The following is a 17346-nucleotide window of genomic DNA, read 5'->3' on the forward strand; positions in this document are numbered from 1 at the left end:
TTTTTTATAATTCGTAAATCGTAAGTTATCTAACAAAACTATATACCCAGAGAAAAAATATAGTTGTACATGTTTACCATAACCATTTCAACAGTTTTACAAATTGTTTAACAATATTATGTATATGATTGCGATAACCATAATATGTTTAAGTTACCATTCACATAATCGGATAGACCGATTTTAATAAATTACCATGGCTATAGAGGAGGTGTTGACAAATTTAAGTTTTGAATTTGAGCTTAAAACACCAAAGGGGTACCGAGTCACAATGATGACAAATTTTTATTCTCGATTATACATAAAAAATCTACTAGTTATTATCTTATCTTATAGTTTACGAGTTATTTGAAAAAATGGATCCAAATCTTTTCCTAATGTCATTTTTTGAAATGTATTTTTTTAATTAAGAACAAATTTATAAATATTTTCAAGAAAAGGAGCTCGATCTGTGATCACTCATATTTCTAAACAAAAATTTATTTTTATATTAAAATTTAAAATATCTAAATTCGTTAATAACTTTTCCAATAAGCGTTTAATCAAGAAAAGGAGCTCGATCACTCATATTTCTGGCCAAAAATCGATTTTTTATATAAAAACTCACATTATCTAAAATTTTTTAGTAACTTGGCAAATAAGCATTTAATCAAGAAAAGGATCTGTGATCACTCATATTTCTTTCCAAAAATAGATTTTTTATATAAAAACTCAAAATATCTAAATTCGCTAATAACTCGGCCAATAAGCATTTAATCTAGAAAAGGAGCTCGATCTGATCACTCATATTTCTGGCCAAAAATCGATATTTTTATATAAAAACTCACAATATCTAAAATCGTTAGTAACTTGGAAACAATAAAAGGAGCTCGATTTGTGATCACCAGGGAAACCAAAATATGCAAATGCATGTTTTTTCTGGTGAGTCTAATGAGCACATGGATAAGATATTTAAACGTTTCAGAACTATTTAAGAATTTTGGCATCGATTTGTTAGTGCATACTTTTGCATATTTTACCCTTAAATGCATATTTTTGCATATATTTGTTTTAAGGGCATATTTATGTCATATTTTTGCGATTTTAGAGCATATTTTACTGTTTAATAGCATATTTTGACTTTAAAACCAAATTTTGTCTTACTTATTTTTCGCTGTTGTATTCCTTTGTACTTCCTTTGTTTAAAATTCAAAATTGAAAAATAGTTGGCTTTTTTTAATATAAAATAAGCACTATTTTAATAATAGCGCCATCTAAATATCAAATTTTCTAAGTGTTAAAGAAATATTGTCTTTTAAATTTGCTTCTATAACATCAGTTGATGTCGAAAGACCATTTTCTATGTATAAAAATGTTTTCAGATCCAATAGACAACGATTTTTATTTGAAAATTTAAGTCAACATTTTGTAATTTATTGCAATAATAACCTTAATTTGAGAAGTGACTTTATATTTATATAAAACCGTCCCGGCTTCGCTCGGTAGCTATTTACTAATGTTAGTTCTTCAAGTTTCTCCAAAAAATGTCTCTTATTAAGAAAAATTAGAAGTGAAAAGGATATAAAAAAATAAAATTTCCGATTTTTTTTTTTACAAACCATCTCCTAATTTCGAATCGAATAAAAAAAAACAGCCAAATCGCTTCAGCCGTTCTCAGGTGATGCCATTACATACATGGTCCATTTCATTTTTATATATATAGATATCATAAAAAAATACCTCTCGAGGCCTTTTTAGAAATGAATTGTATTGATTTTTTTTAAATAAAAGTATATTTTTTGGTTAAAAATTATGTAAAAGTCGATCTTTTTTATATAAAAACTCACAATATCTAAAATAGTTAGTAAATTGGACAATAAGCGTTTAATCATGAAAAGCAGCACGATCTGTGAGGAAAATAAATGTGGGAAACCTGGAACTGGATTTCTTTGTTCCCGCTGTTGAAATTTCTATGACGATTGATTACAAGTATGTATAATAAATATCTTGGCATTCGGAGTGTTGCAGCGTTCGGGCAAATTTATCATTCCGGCACATTTCAAAAAATCTGGTCAATGTTGTAGATGGCGGTCGATCAACTCATTGTAATACATTCTCCTCAGTAAAGTACACTCTTTGACCATTTTCCAGATGTGCGGCTACATGAACAACAGTTGGATATCTTTCATGAATGGCAAATGGCTTCGATACTGCTAACATAGCGGCCCATATGAAATTGCCATGTCTCTACCTTTGGACACATATTTACAGATGTATTTGATAAGTGGGCGTATTCTTGGGCGTAAAATACTTTTATGGACTATTGCGAACATTTAAAAAAATGGCCAAATCGAGCCAGGCGTTCTGCGATTTTAGATATATCGAAAATAAGTGGGCGTGGTAAATTTTTCTTACGAATTTTACTACAAACATTAATAACAAATTAGCCAAATAGGTGCAGCCGTTTTCCGATTTTAGATAAATCGAAAAAAGTGGGCGTGGTCAATTTTTTATTCCGTAAAAACCTAAGTTGGACTATGACCAACATTTAAAAAGAAAATTTGTCTAAATCGGTCCGGTCGTTCTCAACTGATGCAATTACCAACGAACGAAATTTGATTTTTATTTATATAGAAGATAGATGTGATACGATTCCATGCAAATTTGTCTTTATTTTTCCCCCAAAGAGCTGCTTACGTTAGTCCATATAAATAGGAACTGGAATCAGTTCTGGGTTTCTTTCTTAAACATTTAAAAATATACATTGTAGAAATCTCATAAAATAGTATGATTATTATAATTTTTCCTGAGAAAAAGCAGCATTAAGTCTAGAAAAGCAGCATTAAGAAGAGAAACTGAGACTAAAAGAATTATTTTGATATTCACCACAGATAACGAAGATATTCCACAGAAATTTGAATACTCGAATTATAGAGTCTTGGAAAACAAATCAAAACAATAAGAAATAGTTTTGATCAAATAAACATTTATTAACCAACAACAAACATAACTTACCTGTCGCAATACTCATAATTGAAATCCACAACAGACGGATATCGGGACAGCGTAACAGATATTAATTTTAAAATATTTGTCCGTAAAAATGTGTAGAAGGGTTCCTAATTTCCCGGACTTTTTTCTTTCTCGGGAGGAAATTAAAAAATTGTTTCATTCCCGGGAATTCCCGGGAATTTTTTAACACTAAATTAAACAAAAAACCAGAACAATTTTTTCGAATAATTTGACTTATAATTTTACCAGGGTTTTAAAAGAAGTATAAAATAACTGTATTTGGTTTTTGGTCCAGCCTCTATAAGGGTTTCTGATTTAATAGTGGCATTTGATCGTTATTGTCACAGACGTAGTTTTAATCAGTATGAAATCAATAAATTAATTGTTTAATTAAAAAACTTAAGAATTTCAACCAAGTTAAATCTACAAAACAAGCGTAGTTAGAGAAATTTTTCAAATCAGATTGTAGATAAACGATTTTCAACCACTATTATTGTTATTATTTTCTCTAAATATGAATAATGATCATTGAATATCCCTAATAGATGTAATGTCAGGCATCTTAATAATTCGTTTAAGAACATAAACTTTAAATTTGATTCATTCTTAATAACTAAATTTTTCTGCTGTGGCTTGAGTTGAGTGAAAAATTCCGTTATTTCAATAGTAATACATTTTTGCCAACTGACTATCTGTTGTTAAAAAAAAATCTATGGATATAATAGAATAATTCAATTAGCAACAAATTTGGCCATCAAAACGTATCTGAATATAGTAACTTTTAGAAGAAAACTTATGAAGAAATTCCCGAAAATTCCCGACAATTCTAGACATTCATGAAAATACATAAATACAAGGCGTATTAATCAGGTGAGAGCGTCTCGGCGACAAATACAACAAAGACAATATTTGTTATTTGCCAAGGGATTGAAAATGTCAAAAAATATATAAATTATAAGTTTTTATATGAAAAATATTAAAAACAAACAAAGTTTGCTCTAACAATGTTTTTTTCTTAATGATTTAATATTAAAAACGGCGAGCGGGGATAGAAATCTAAATGATTCCAGCGGAAAAACTCTCCATTTATGTATGTCCGTCTGTCTGTCTTAAGTACAAAACAACGTCCAAAATACACAGCCAAATTCTTCTAAGGAGTATTGAAATTCAGCAAAAGCTATAAATTGATGAATTTCCACCAACCAATTTCCAATACTGCTTATTTTGGTTTTGCAAATATTATTGTTTTTGTTTGAACAAATTTATTTAAACAATTTTCAGTTTTTTATTATTTTCATTTTAACCCAGATATGCCGACGGCTTGAGCTTGATCATTTTAAAAGTACTTTTATATTATTTTGGGAGCAAATGAGAAATAAAAAACAGTGCAGTTAAAGTTTTTTAAAAATTTATTGAAAAAATTGTTTTTTTAAGTCGTCCTATATATAGGACTTTGGGGTCACAACAAAAAAACTAAAACGCAATAATGAAACATTCATACATATAACAATCAAGCTACTCTTCATAAACGAGATATGTCCATAATGACTAAATATGGGCATTTTGAAAATATAACAAACTAAAAATTCAATATCTCAAAAATAGTAGTAAAAAATAATGCTATCACACAATCTCCCATGAGGTAGTGGTGAGTACTAAGTATGTGAACAACAAAAAATGGTATTTTGATAAACGTGACGTATCCTGTAAACAAGAACTACATGTACTACATGTAGTACAGTCGGCATATCTGGGTTAAATATTTCAAATGTCAACAACAAACAGTAAACAAATTTTTGACACTTTGAAACACAACATAAATAAACAAACAAAAATCAGCTGTGCTCGTAACTTCACCTTATTGAATACACCTTGCATAAATATAAATTTTTTTTCGTTTTTTCTGTCAGAATTTTTGGATTTTCAAAATGATACTATTTAATTAAAACAAACAAATAGAATACAAAAAATTATTGAAAACAAAAGCAAAAAAATGTTTACAATAATTTTTTCTGTGTTTTGCATGCAAAAAATTCGTTTTTCTTGAATATATGACGTAGGGAAATGCTAATAACTTGGTTATTTTTAACTTTATGTTTTATACCTTGTTAGAAATATAATTTTGTCTAGAAGCTTAGGTTTATTTTAAATGTTTAAAAAACAGTATTATAATAGGGAATTTTGTTAAGATATCGAAAAAAGTACCATTATTTACTTGGGGTAAATATTGGGAAATATAACTGTGATTTCAAATGAGACATAAGTATGTTTAAAATCCAAGTTAACAAAAAAACCATTTCCAAAAGTTTCAACATCAAGAGCAAATAGTATTTTAGAATTGGTACATGCAGACTAATGTGGCCCAATTAGGGTTTGGGGTTTGGGAATTCCCGGCAATAATTTTACGGGAATTCCCGTAATTTAAATTTTATTCCCGGGAAAAACGGGAAATTTAAAATTTATTAAAAATACTTTATTATATTTAAATATAAAATCTCTGTTTGATGAATGGCTTGTTCTAAATATTAGTGGAGGTTTTAAACTCCATTAAGGATACAGTAGTAGCATTAAGCCGACATTTTGCTATGATGAACACTCTTTATGAACAGCTGTTATCTAAAAATTCTACGATTTCTCAAAAAATGGTTCTTGCATAAAATGTAAAGTTAATAAACAATACAGCAACTTATGTAAATTTCCTAATAACTTCACAACATAATAAGCTAAATTATAATACAAAAAGACAATGTTCATTCATTCGCCTATTTGACCGCAATGTTCCTTCATCAGTTCAAACCGATGACGATGATGTTTCCGAAATACAAATGGAGCAAAATTTTAAAAACGAATTAGATTATTCAATCAATATTGAATATGAAAATCGTAAATATTTAAAATCAAATGCTGAAAGTCGTTTTAAGCGGAAATTAGCTTTATTTGAAGCAAGTAGCAATCGGAGAAAAAAAATTAGATTGTCTTTATAATGCTTTATTAACGATAAAGCCACCACCTCTTTAAAGTGAAAGAGATTTCTCGGTATCTGGAAACTTTGCCACTAAAATAAAAAATCGTCAAATGACTTACAGAATGCATTTTGAAAACTCAATTTTTTAAAAAAAATAGTTCTATGACGAACATATAACATTATTTATATGAAATAATAGCGGTATTCACAATGTAGAGTACTTTCTCTAACAAAGTAGCAAAAGAGCAGTTTAGCAGCAACCATAAACAAAATAAATTAGAACTACTTTTGTACTTATTTACACTTTTTAAACTATATGATGTAATTTTTGTTTTGGAAATGAATTAAATTTTATTTTAAAATATATTTTATAAAAAAAATATAATAAAAAATATGTATAACAGAAAAATTAAAAGAATGAACCTAAAAACTGCATCACAAATGCAATTAAAATATTGATAGACAGCGAATTATAAAGGTAGATACATTCACAATTTATAAAATTTTGTGACACTTTATGGCTCTTTTACTGTATTACCATGACAAGAGCTCTACATCATGCATATCGCTAATATTTAATTTTATAGTAACAAATGATCTCCAAATATTTTATCCAACATTTTTTTGTTTTATGTTAGTAGAATTGAATTGTGATGTATTGCTTTTCATTTTCTTTCAATAAAATTAAACAATTTTGTAAAATAATTTTCTGTTTTACTCATTTTTCTAGTTGAAAAAAAATTCACGGATTTCGGATAAATTTATTTCCCGGGAAAGGGGAATGAAAAATTTCATTTCCAGGGAAATAAATTTATCCGGGAAACCCCAAACCCTAGGCCCAATGCAAAATGCAACACCTAGTGCAAGGCGAATCTAATAAGGTGACAGCGCCACGGCAACAAATACAACAAGGCAAAAAAATTCGTCCAAATGCCAAAATAATGGCGAATCTGATAACATGGTACATTTTTTCATGCAAAAATAAAAATGTTGAAGAAGCACCACAGTATGCAGAATCCTTAATATCTGATGATTGTTATGAATTTTCATTAGCTGAAGAATTCAATTCATCTACATCATCAGAAAATGAAATTACACCATCAGTTATAGAAATACAGTCATCAAGATGAACAACCCCTTGGACGTTCCCACGACAATTGGATCTCCGTTCCGGAACGACCCGAATCATATGCAGTCAAAGATTGTCAACTCAGCGACAGCTGTACAAACCGAAAGTTTTTTCCCTAGGAAAGAACAATCTGCCACAGTCGAACAACCCCTTGAACATAGAATTTCATCAAGAACTAATAAAGTTATTTTACCAAAAAATAATTGCAAATCATGATCCTATAAAGAAGCTATATCAAGACCAGATAGCAGTAATTGGTTAAAAGCTATGGAAGATGAAATAAAATGTATGATAATCAAACACGAGAACTCGTTGAAATGCCTGAAGATCGAAAATTAGTTGGTTGTAAGTGGATCTTCAAAATTAAGAAAACTGTTGATGGTAATCAAAAATATAAAGCAAGGTTGGTCGCTAAAGGATTTTCTCAGAAGTATGGAGAAGATTATGATCAAGTGTTTGCCCTGTAGTCAAGCAGACAACTTTAAGAAGCTTATTAGCAATAGCAAGTTTTAATGATATGAAAGTTCAGCATATATATGTCAAAACGGCTTTTTAATGGAGTTGGATACAGTAATTTACATACGTCAACCAGAAGTTTTCATAGAAAAATGTGTATGCAAATTAAAACGTAGCATTTATGGTTTGAAGCAGTCTGCTCGATGTTGGAATCTACGAATCAAGGGGAAAGGCCGATCCATGTCTTTACGTCAAAACCATAAATAAATCAAAAGTGTATAGAGAAATGTAATTCTAGGTTCGTATAGATTCAAAGGTTTATTTCAGAATAAAATATTTTTTATTTTGTTTTACATAAGTTTAAAAACCTACTTATATAAATTTGTAAATTTCAATACAATTTAATAAAGTATAATACTAACAAGTTTGTAATAATTATAATAAATATTCCAATAAAGTGTACATATTTATCTATCCATATGACATCATGTAAATACGTTAGAAAGCTATTTTTTTTAATAACCGAACTAGGAAATTTAAAATTATACTTGGTCTAGTCCCAAGTATAATTGTATTGAAGAAGTAATTTTTTATATGTCTCAAGAAGATTATATCAACAAATATATAAATGAATTTAGTCTTTCTGACGCTAAAAATTCATCAATTCCGATGGATCCTGGATACTTAAAGAATATAATGATAATTGTGTACTAGAAAACAACAATTTATACAGGAAGGAGATTGGATCTTTATTATATCTTTGTGTGTATTTATTATATACACACGTCCAGATATATCAGTTGCTGTATCAATATTATCTAGAAAAGTGAGCAACCCAAGTGAACGTGATTGGATAGAAATAAAAAGAATTATAAAATATCTCAAATGTACTAAACATTTAAAGCTTTGTATTTGAAGTAAAACATCTTTGGAACTAAAGGGATATGCTGATACCGACCGGGCTGGCGAAATAAACAGTCGAAAATCTACAAGTGGTTTTATATTTAAACGTGGAGATGCAACAATTAGTCGCTTTAGAGGAAGCTTCTCAAGAAATGGATTATACAACTTTTAGATAAATTAACATATGGATGTAAAATATTATTTTGTTCGAGATCTTTAAAATTTGTAAATTTAGAGAATTAGTTGGATTATCTTGTTAATTAGTATTATTGTTACTGTTTACTTTGTTTACAATATTTGTTATATTGAGAAGGGGTGTTAATGTACAATTTATAACAAAATATTTTACTTTAATTGAAAACAAATCCATATAAATATATAAATGTCTTTGTAAGTTTGTTTGTTGGTTTGTTTGAGCATCACGCCTAAACGGCTGAACCGATTTCATTGAAATTTTGAACATAGATAGATCCTTATTTGGAAGCGTAAATAGGCTATATCTTTTTTTAATACTTGGACCAGAAAGATATTTAAAGGGGGAAAGCCAGTAAAATTGATACCTTTAGTTCTTAAACAATCAAGAGTAAACGGCTACACCGATTTGATTGAAATTTGGAACATAGATATTCCTTTACTAGGAAGCAATAATAGACTATATAGTTTTTCTTAACTTGGACCACAAAGGGACAAAAGAGGGCAAAATTTGTACCACCCATACAAAGTAAATAGTTATTTTCAAATATATGGTGAACTATAATAATACTAGATTCTTCCAATAATATTTAATAATTGGAATAATTACTAGATTCTTCTTATCTTCTCTTATCATTTTACATAGACTAGCTTAAAATGGGCGGGAGTGGATAAGTGTGCGTGGAACTTCCCATACAATGTATATAGTATTTTCGAATATCTGCAGAACTATTATTGCGACAGCCTTCAAACTTTTTACGAATCAATTTTTTATCAGCATATTAAGTTTATCCAAAAATGGGACGGATGGGAACAAGGGGTGTGGCACCCCTTCTTAATTTCTGGCATAACAGGACACTGGCATCAACGTAATTTACACAAAATTTAAAGACTCTTACAATTAGATTCACTTGATATTCGAATATTTATATATTTTATATACAATGGTAACAAAATAACTCATTTAAAGCATTACTTTAACTATTATAATAAATAGCTTTCATATCATTATAATGAGTCTGACTAAAAATAGGCGAATGTCTTAAAAAAAGCTTCAAGATTTTTTAAAATCACAGGATACGGCATAGTATGCAATTAATCACAAACAAGAAATTCCGGTATTAATTATATTCATTTATTTGCTTATAAAATCTTTTCACATTTTTTTTATTTTACTTCGACATTCAACTGTTTGTTGAATGAAAAATATTGAAATATAATTTGTCATTACCTAAAATACATTCAATACAATTAAACAATTTTTATAAAACCACTGCGTGTTTTATTTAATAACTTACATTTTCAATAATTGTATCATTAGAATTTTGTGAACATTGTAATGAAGTAGAAACCCATAGACTAACATAGAGACAAGACGGAAATGTCAAAAACACAAGTCAGTTATCAAAAAAACTAACTTTTCAAACAACAAAATACATTTTAGTAAGTACGTTTTGTTAACGTATCAGACATATTGTTACAAACACAGAGTTACGAAGTTGCACTAACGATTTGAATTTAACGGTCTGTAACGGCTTCTTGCAACATTCATCATGTTTCATTGGGCCCAAATAGTGCCCGATACAACCTCTAATCCATACAAATTTGATTTAAAATATCTTAGCCACTCTAATTTTCACCCACAACGGCAAGAAAATATTCATCGAATACAACCTATGTAAAATATAATCATGTTTGTCTTTGAGGGATTTATAGCAAGATAATTATTTCTCTAGGATCGGACCATTTACCCATAATCGTTTGTTTGGATAGTCCCAACGATTTCATCATCTCTGAACGCCGAACCGACCGCATCTTCAATGGTCTACCGATTCCCACCAACGTACACAAAGCAGACAGGAAGTTTCGGAAAATGGTTCGATTGATCCCAATGTTAAAACCTGGGAAAATCGAGAGGGAGGGACAATCGTATAATTATGAGAGCTATCAACACCAACAAAATGATTAATGTGCTGTTTTTATAATACAAGCAAGTACTTTGAGTGGAAATTTTACATGTATTTTGTTTTTGTTACATTAACAAAACACATGTAAAATTTTTCTCAAGATGTTCCGACTATCTGGATTTATGCAATATTTTATAATAAATAAAATTTATATAAAAAAACCTATTTAATTATAATAATATTGAATTTATGTATATAATACTATGTCGCCGTTTACACAGTCACCCTCATTTTCTCAATCTCTGGTTATTTTTTATCGTGACGATAATCTGACAGTTCTCATACAAAAAAAAATTAATTCGAGGTTTATCGTTACGAAAAACGATAATCTGATATTGAGAAAATGGGGATCATATTTTTCTCGCATGAAAGTCTACTTTGTTGGCAAGAAAGGCAAGAGGAATAGAAAGGGGTACACACTCTGATGTACCTGCAATTCGTTTTGTGTTTACACACGATGTCCTAGCCAGCCAAGGCCTTCTTTAACAGGCCTGACAGAAGGCCTTCTTCAACAGGCCTGGTAGCAGGCCTTCTTCACAAGCTTGTTTTCAGGCCTTTTGTAAATAAACTTTGTTAAATAAATTGTATATTTGATTAAGCCTAAACTATGTTTAAAATTTAATAACTTACCCGGCCTAAGCGATATCTTATTTATTTTAATTTTTATAATAAAATCCAATAATGACCAAGTAAAAAATTACAACCGCTTTGTCCAAGAATTAAAGCAAAACTATTTTAAGTTTACTTCTTTTTTCTCTTCAGTTTTTGAATTTTTTTGTATTTGTAGTTTTGTCTTTGGAATGTGAGTTTTTAACGGTATTTTCTGCTTGTACTACGTTTGTAGCAACAAAAAGAAGGGAGCAGGTAGGCCTTCCATAAGGTCTTCCTGAGAAGGCAAGCGAGCATGAGTACTGGATCTAAAAAAAGGTCCAGGAAGGTCTTACAGAAGGCCTTATAGCTGAAGGCCTCAAAAATTTCGCCGCTGGGTAATACCTACATACACATTTGTATGTATAAATTTATACATACAAATGTGTATGTAGGTATTAAATGTAAAACCAAGGCGTATTAACAAGGTGAGTGCGTCCCGGCAATAAATACAACAATGCAAAAACAACAGGCATTTTGTTTTTGTTAAAATCAAGGCGAATTCATATAAGGTGTACTCGTCCCTACAACAAATACAACAATACAAAAACAACATTCATTTTGTTTTTGCTTCTTATCCAATCTGTCAAAAACACAAGTAAGGCGAATTCAATATTGTGAAATTTAGTAAAAAACTAGTGTAATATATATTTGTTTGCTTCATTTCATGTGGAGGATGTTAAAATATTCGATGATGAGTTCAAACGCGTGGAGAAACAGAAGAAATTGAATATAAAACAACAGAAAATAGTGGACGCATTAAAAACACACAAACACAAACACACACATATATATGACGCGCACCAACACAAACATAAATTTTGACAGTTTGGATAAAACAGCTGATGATCAGCTGGGCTAATGAGTACACCTTATATGAATTCGCCTTGGTTAAAATGTACGGTAAATGTCAAAATCAAGACGAATTAAAATATTACTATCAATCAAGGCGTATTTAACAAGGTGACAGCAGTGGCGAATTGAAATATATATAGAGTTTGACATACGGGCGTACGGGCGGATATTTATTATATATGTAGTTTGACATTTGTGCGTGCTATTTCTATAATCAGCTGTGCTGCCGATGGCACCTTATTAAATGCACCTTGAACAAATGTAAACATAAACATAGTTTGTCAGAACACCTACATTAAACCTCGGCGAATTAAGAAACTGCTGATTTAATGCACTCACCTTGTTAATACGCCTTGGAGTACACCTTATATGAATTCGCCTTGGATTAAATTAACCTTCTCCTTAAAAAAGGTTTTTTTGTGTACAAGTTTTACCAATACCCACCCGGGTGGTACTGCACTTTTATACATATATGCGACGAACAAAATTTTAAAAAATCAAAAAAACCTCATAAAAAGTTTGAAATGATTTTAATAAATTCTACAGAACTCTAAAATTTGTTCAGTGAGTCTTAATATCATTTAAATCGAAACAAAATTAAAAAAAATTATTAAACTACTAAATCCGTAATGGTTACCCGGGTTGGTATTGGTAAAGCGAAGGTTAATCAACATTTTGCTTAAACGCGTTTAAATCTCCAAGTGTGAACATAGCTATATATAATTTCGCTCAATGTATTTTTTTTAACATAATTGAAAGTTGATCCTCTTTAAACATACTCTGTGCAAGTTATACCAAACTGAACATACTACAAGAAAAAATAGTAAACATTTGCTAATGATACATTTTTGGATTTGTAGCTAAATTAAAAAGTTTTACAAAGTTTTATTAAAAATGTCATGTAAAAGTGTAGTAAATAGTAACACTGTTACCAAAAAGTGTGGAGAAATTATAATCACAATGAAGAAGAATGCTAAAAATGTGTATTCATTTAATTGTTGGTTTTGTGACACCATTTGCATACAAATGAAAAAGTTCACATTGCATCTTGAACAGGAGCATGTTACCCAGTTGGAACAAACAGCGTCTAATATTTCTGAGCTTAGTAATGAAGATAATTTTCATCATAAGACATATATTGGAAAAGAACCTGTGGTCGATAATATATTAGTTGGAGAAATTAAAATTGAAGATTGTTCCAATGATGACATTAAATCTGAAGCGTGTGAGGATAGTTCACAAATTCTAACGAGATTTAGTAAGGTAATGTTTAGAAATCTTAAATATCTTGAATTATAGTAAAGTAAAATTATTAATCTGGTACAAGTTCATAATAATTGTCCGAGCACGAAGATATGGATACAATTTAAGATCGTTTAAATTGGCATTTATAATAGTTCTAAAGTGATGTTATAAAACATTTTTAACATTATTCTAATATAGGGTAAACAAAAAATCCTTTTGTAAAATTTGGTTTGTTTAATTTCGGGTCTATTATCAGTGCGAAAATATAATTCTATTATCTTTATATATATATATTCTTCTGTACGTGTGTTAGTAATTGAACTCCTCCTTAACGGCTGGGCCGATTTCGGTTAAATTTGTTGTGTGTATTTGAGTGGGTCCCTGGATGGTTTAGATTCACAATTGACCTATATTGGTACAATGGGCATGGTACCCCCATACCAAGCAAACATTTATTATTGTACATCTGGAGTACTATTCTAGCGGGAGTCTTCAAAATTTGTGTGAGCTATGGCAGAACAAAGTTTGCCGGCACATCTAGTAGAATTATAAAAAACTGTGTAACTTATCACATAGTTCTGTGTAACTTATCAATAGTTAATGTTAAGCCTTTTAAAATTGGAAATTATTTCTAAAGTTTAAGTTATCTAAAAAATTTCTAAGAAGATGTAAGGATGTATAAGGAATTTATACTTTTTGAAAAGCTAACATTACATCATATATTTTAAATGAAAAAAACTTTAAAAGGTCCATCTCAAATCTCATATTCGATTTCAAAATATAGCAACACATTTTATATGGCCCAATATGTTCTTAATTATTTTGTAAAAGTTTCCGATATCCCCTGGTATGGATATTATAACCAAAAACCTAAAAATCCCATTTTCAGTATTTTTCAAAACTTTTTGGGGAATTTCGCGATTCCTGATAACAAATTTCAAAATTTATTTTTATTTTTGCATTTTTAATAGAAAAATCTATATAACTGTTAAATTCGTTGAAAAATATTCATAAATAAAAATTTAATTAAAAAATTTTCATCTTCGTAAAAACTCAATAAAAAGCATTTTTTGTCATATTTTTCAAAAAAGTATTTCATATATTTTTTAATTGTCAAAAGTTATAAATACTTTTGAAATATAGATAAACTCCCCTATCAATTGATATATAACATGTCTACCTTATGTTATTTAGGTGGCAAATTAATTAGGGAAAACTTAACATCTCGCATAGAATTTACCTAACACTGTTATTTTCAAACATACTTTTTTTTATGAATTTCTATGTATAATTCTCTATGGTACGAACATTAAGGGCCATTATTACAACTTGCCTTTTAGTTCCTAATAGTAAATGTTAACTTTAAGCAATAGAAAAAGGTACCCTTAAAGTTAACTTTACTAACCCCCAGTAACACGAAGTCTGGTTATGTTTTAACTAATAGTTATACTGACAGTTTTCATACAAAAATCATTTTAACCGACAGTATAACTATTAGTTAAGGCCTAACCAGACTTCGTGTTAATGGGGGTAAGTCATATATCTTACAAATTAACAATTTGATTTTTCAAATAAAGCTAAATTAATTTCATATTACAATTTTTTTTTTTAGGATGAATTGACACCAAAATTTCAAGACCCTCTAGAAACCTTTGAAGTCAATACTTTGGCTGTTCCACTAAAAACTGATAAATTAATGCACCATGAAAATGAACATCCAACTGAGGATGTTGAAATGTTTAACTTTTCAGAAGACGAACACGTAAATGTCACATTGTATTTTATTACAAAAGTATAACATATATTAAATTTACTTATTTAATTCATTAGCGTGAAGATCTTTCAGATTTAAGTGGTGAAGATAATTCTTATGATAGCGATTTTAAAATTGAGTATAGTGCTGATGAAAAATTATTGAAACCTGTTAAACAAAGTACAAAAGCTAAAGAAAAAAAATTAATTTTAGCACTTATTGAAGAGTATTATAAAAAGCCACAACTTTGGAGTACTCCGCTTACGGAAAGTTGTAATATTAAACAAAAAGAGGATCTATGGCAAAGTATAACCGATGGGTTGAATGCAAAACTGAAAATGAAATTAAAACTACACATGGTTAAGAAGAAATTCAACTTTATATGCAAGCAATATGAGAAGGAAATTGAAAGACAAATGAATGTAAATGAAAAGAACAATGAGACAGATAATTCAGATTTATGGTTTTATGAGAATATGAGTTTTCTGAAATCTACAATTGAAAGTAAATTTAAATTTAAATTGAAAAGGGTATGAATATTTAAGATCTTTATTACAATTAAAATATAGTTTAATTTATTTCTCTTTCATTTTAGAGAAAACCAAGTAATAAAGTGGTAAGATGGGTAATTGTTTTTAGTTCTAGATATACTTTATTTTAACTTCCCAAATTTCAGAAACCCTTAAATGATAATATTTTATGCGATTTAATTGATATTTACAAGAGCTACAATAGCTTATGGGATGTGAATCATTTAGCCTATACCGTTAAGGACAAACGTCATGAAACAATGCAGTCTATGTTAGAAGACATTAAGATGAAAATGGATATTCCATTGGATATATACAAATTGGAAAAACAATTAAATTATATACACAAATCATTTGCTAAGGATAAACAACTAAGATTGGATTGTGAAATTAAACAACAGGATTTTCAACCCTCGTGTTCCTACTTTAATAAATGTGACTTTTTAGAAACACACCAAGGTCCATTTAGATGTCCCAACTGCAATGACATCATTGAAACCTATAACGACTTTCAAATACACAAATCTCAACATGATGGCTCGATACCGTTTAAATGTCAGGAATGTGGCATGGGTTTCAAAAGAATCACCAACTACACTATCCATGCTAAACGACATTTGCGTGTCTTTAAATTTCATTGCGAAATCTGTGGCAAAGGTTATCCATTTAATGCTGAACTAGACCTTCATATGCGTTCTCACACCGGGGCACAACCTTATTTGTGTTCGGTATGTGGCGAAGGATTTCGCACTGCCATTAGTTATGATAATCATATACGACGACATGAGGAACGATTTAAATATTTTTGCCATATATGTAAGAAGGGCTTTAATCATATGACACGTCTAAATGACCATGTTAAAGCTCACCTTAATGTTCGTGATGTAATATGTACGGTGTGTGGCAAGGGATTTACTAGCCGCAAATATTTAAATCATCATAAGCGTATACATGAGGGTAAAAACTATAGCTGTAACATTTGTGGGAAAAGCTTTGCTCAGGATGCCGGCCTAAGAGCGCATAAAAAATATCATGGAACTCCGATTGGTATTAGTAGCATTCAAAAAGAACAAAATAAATATAAGTCATTATAAACATCAAATTTTAATATAGTTTAAGGAAATACTAAAATAAAAATTTATTTAAATATTTATTTAAAAAATGGTTATATGTTTAATGGGAGTTACATAATCTAATGGCGTTTTCTTTTCTGACACAAAATGTTGCCAACATATTTTGTACCATTTATTAAATATTACCCATACCCTCATAATGTTTTACATTTTTAACGATCACAATAGAACAAAAACCATTACCATTTATGCAATTTTCTTCTATGTAACTTCTAAATGTTGTAAAACTATACATTTTGCTGTTTAAAAAAGTGCTGCATTTCTAACCCTTTGATAAAATTGAGGGTGAAACGTGTAGCATATCTTCGGGGTTTTAGGGCAACATTATTTGAAAAGAACACGTTATACCCTTACCAAACTACATTTTTTAGAAAAGAACACAGAATAGGGTAAAAGGTAGAATAAAGGCATCATTTATGCCAGAAAAGAAAACGCCATAATACATTGTTATCCCTATGCAATATCTCATTTCTAGCTCCATGTCGCTCCTACATTTCTAATAGCCTGGCCAGAGATGGGGACAGTCATCAAAGTATCCACCCTTGCAGGAATATTTTATTTGTTATTTTATTCATTTAG

General features: G+C 29.5%; 1 protein-coding gene across 1 annotated transcript; it reads left to right on the top strand.

Annotated features, from left to right (window-relative positions):
- The first annotated feature begins 12982 nt into the window (after positions 1–12982).
- Positions 12983–16796, top strand: LOC135956739 (zinc finger protein 486-like). Its single transcript, XM_065507305.1, has 5 exons — positions 12983–13369; positions 14964–15113; positions 15182–15634; positions 15700–15720; positions 15781–16796. Exons 1-5 carry the CDS (start codon positions 13001–13003, stop codon positions 16726–16728), a joined length of 1941 nt encoding a protein of 646 aa, XP_065363377.1. The 5' UTR covers positions 12983–13000; the 3' UTR covers positions 16729–16796.
- Positions 16797–17346: the final 550 nt, after the last annotated feature.

Source organism: Calliphora vicina, chromosome 4, assembly GCF_958450345.1.
Source record: "Calliphora vicina chromosome 4, idCalVici1.1, whole genome shotgun sequence".
Lineage (NCBI taxonomy): Eukaryota > Metazoa > Arthropoda > Insecta > Diptera > Calliphoridae > Calliphora > Calliphora vicina.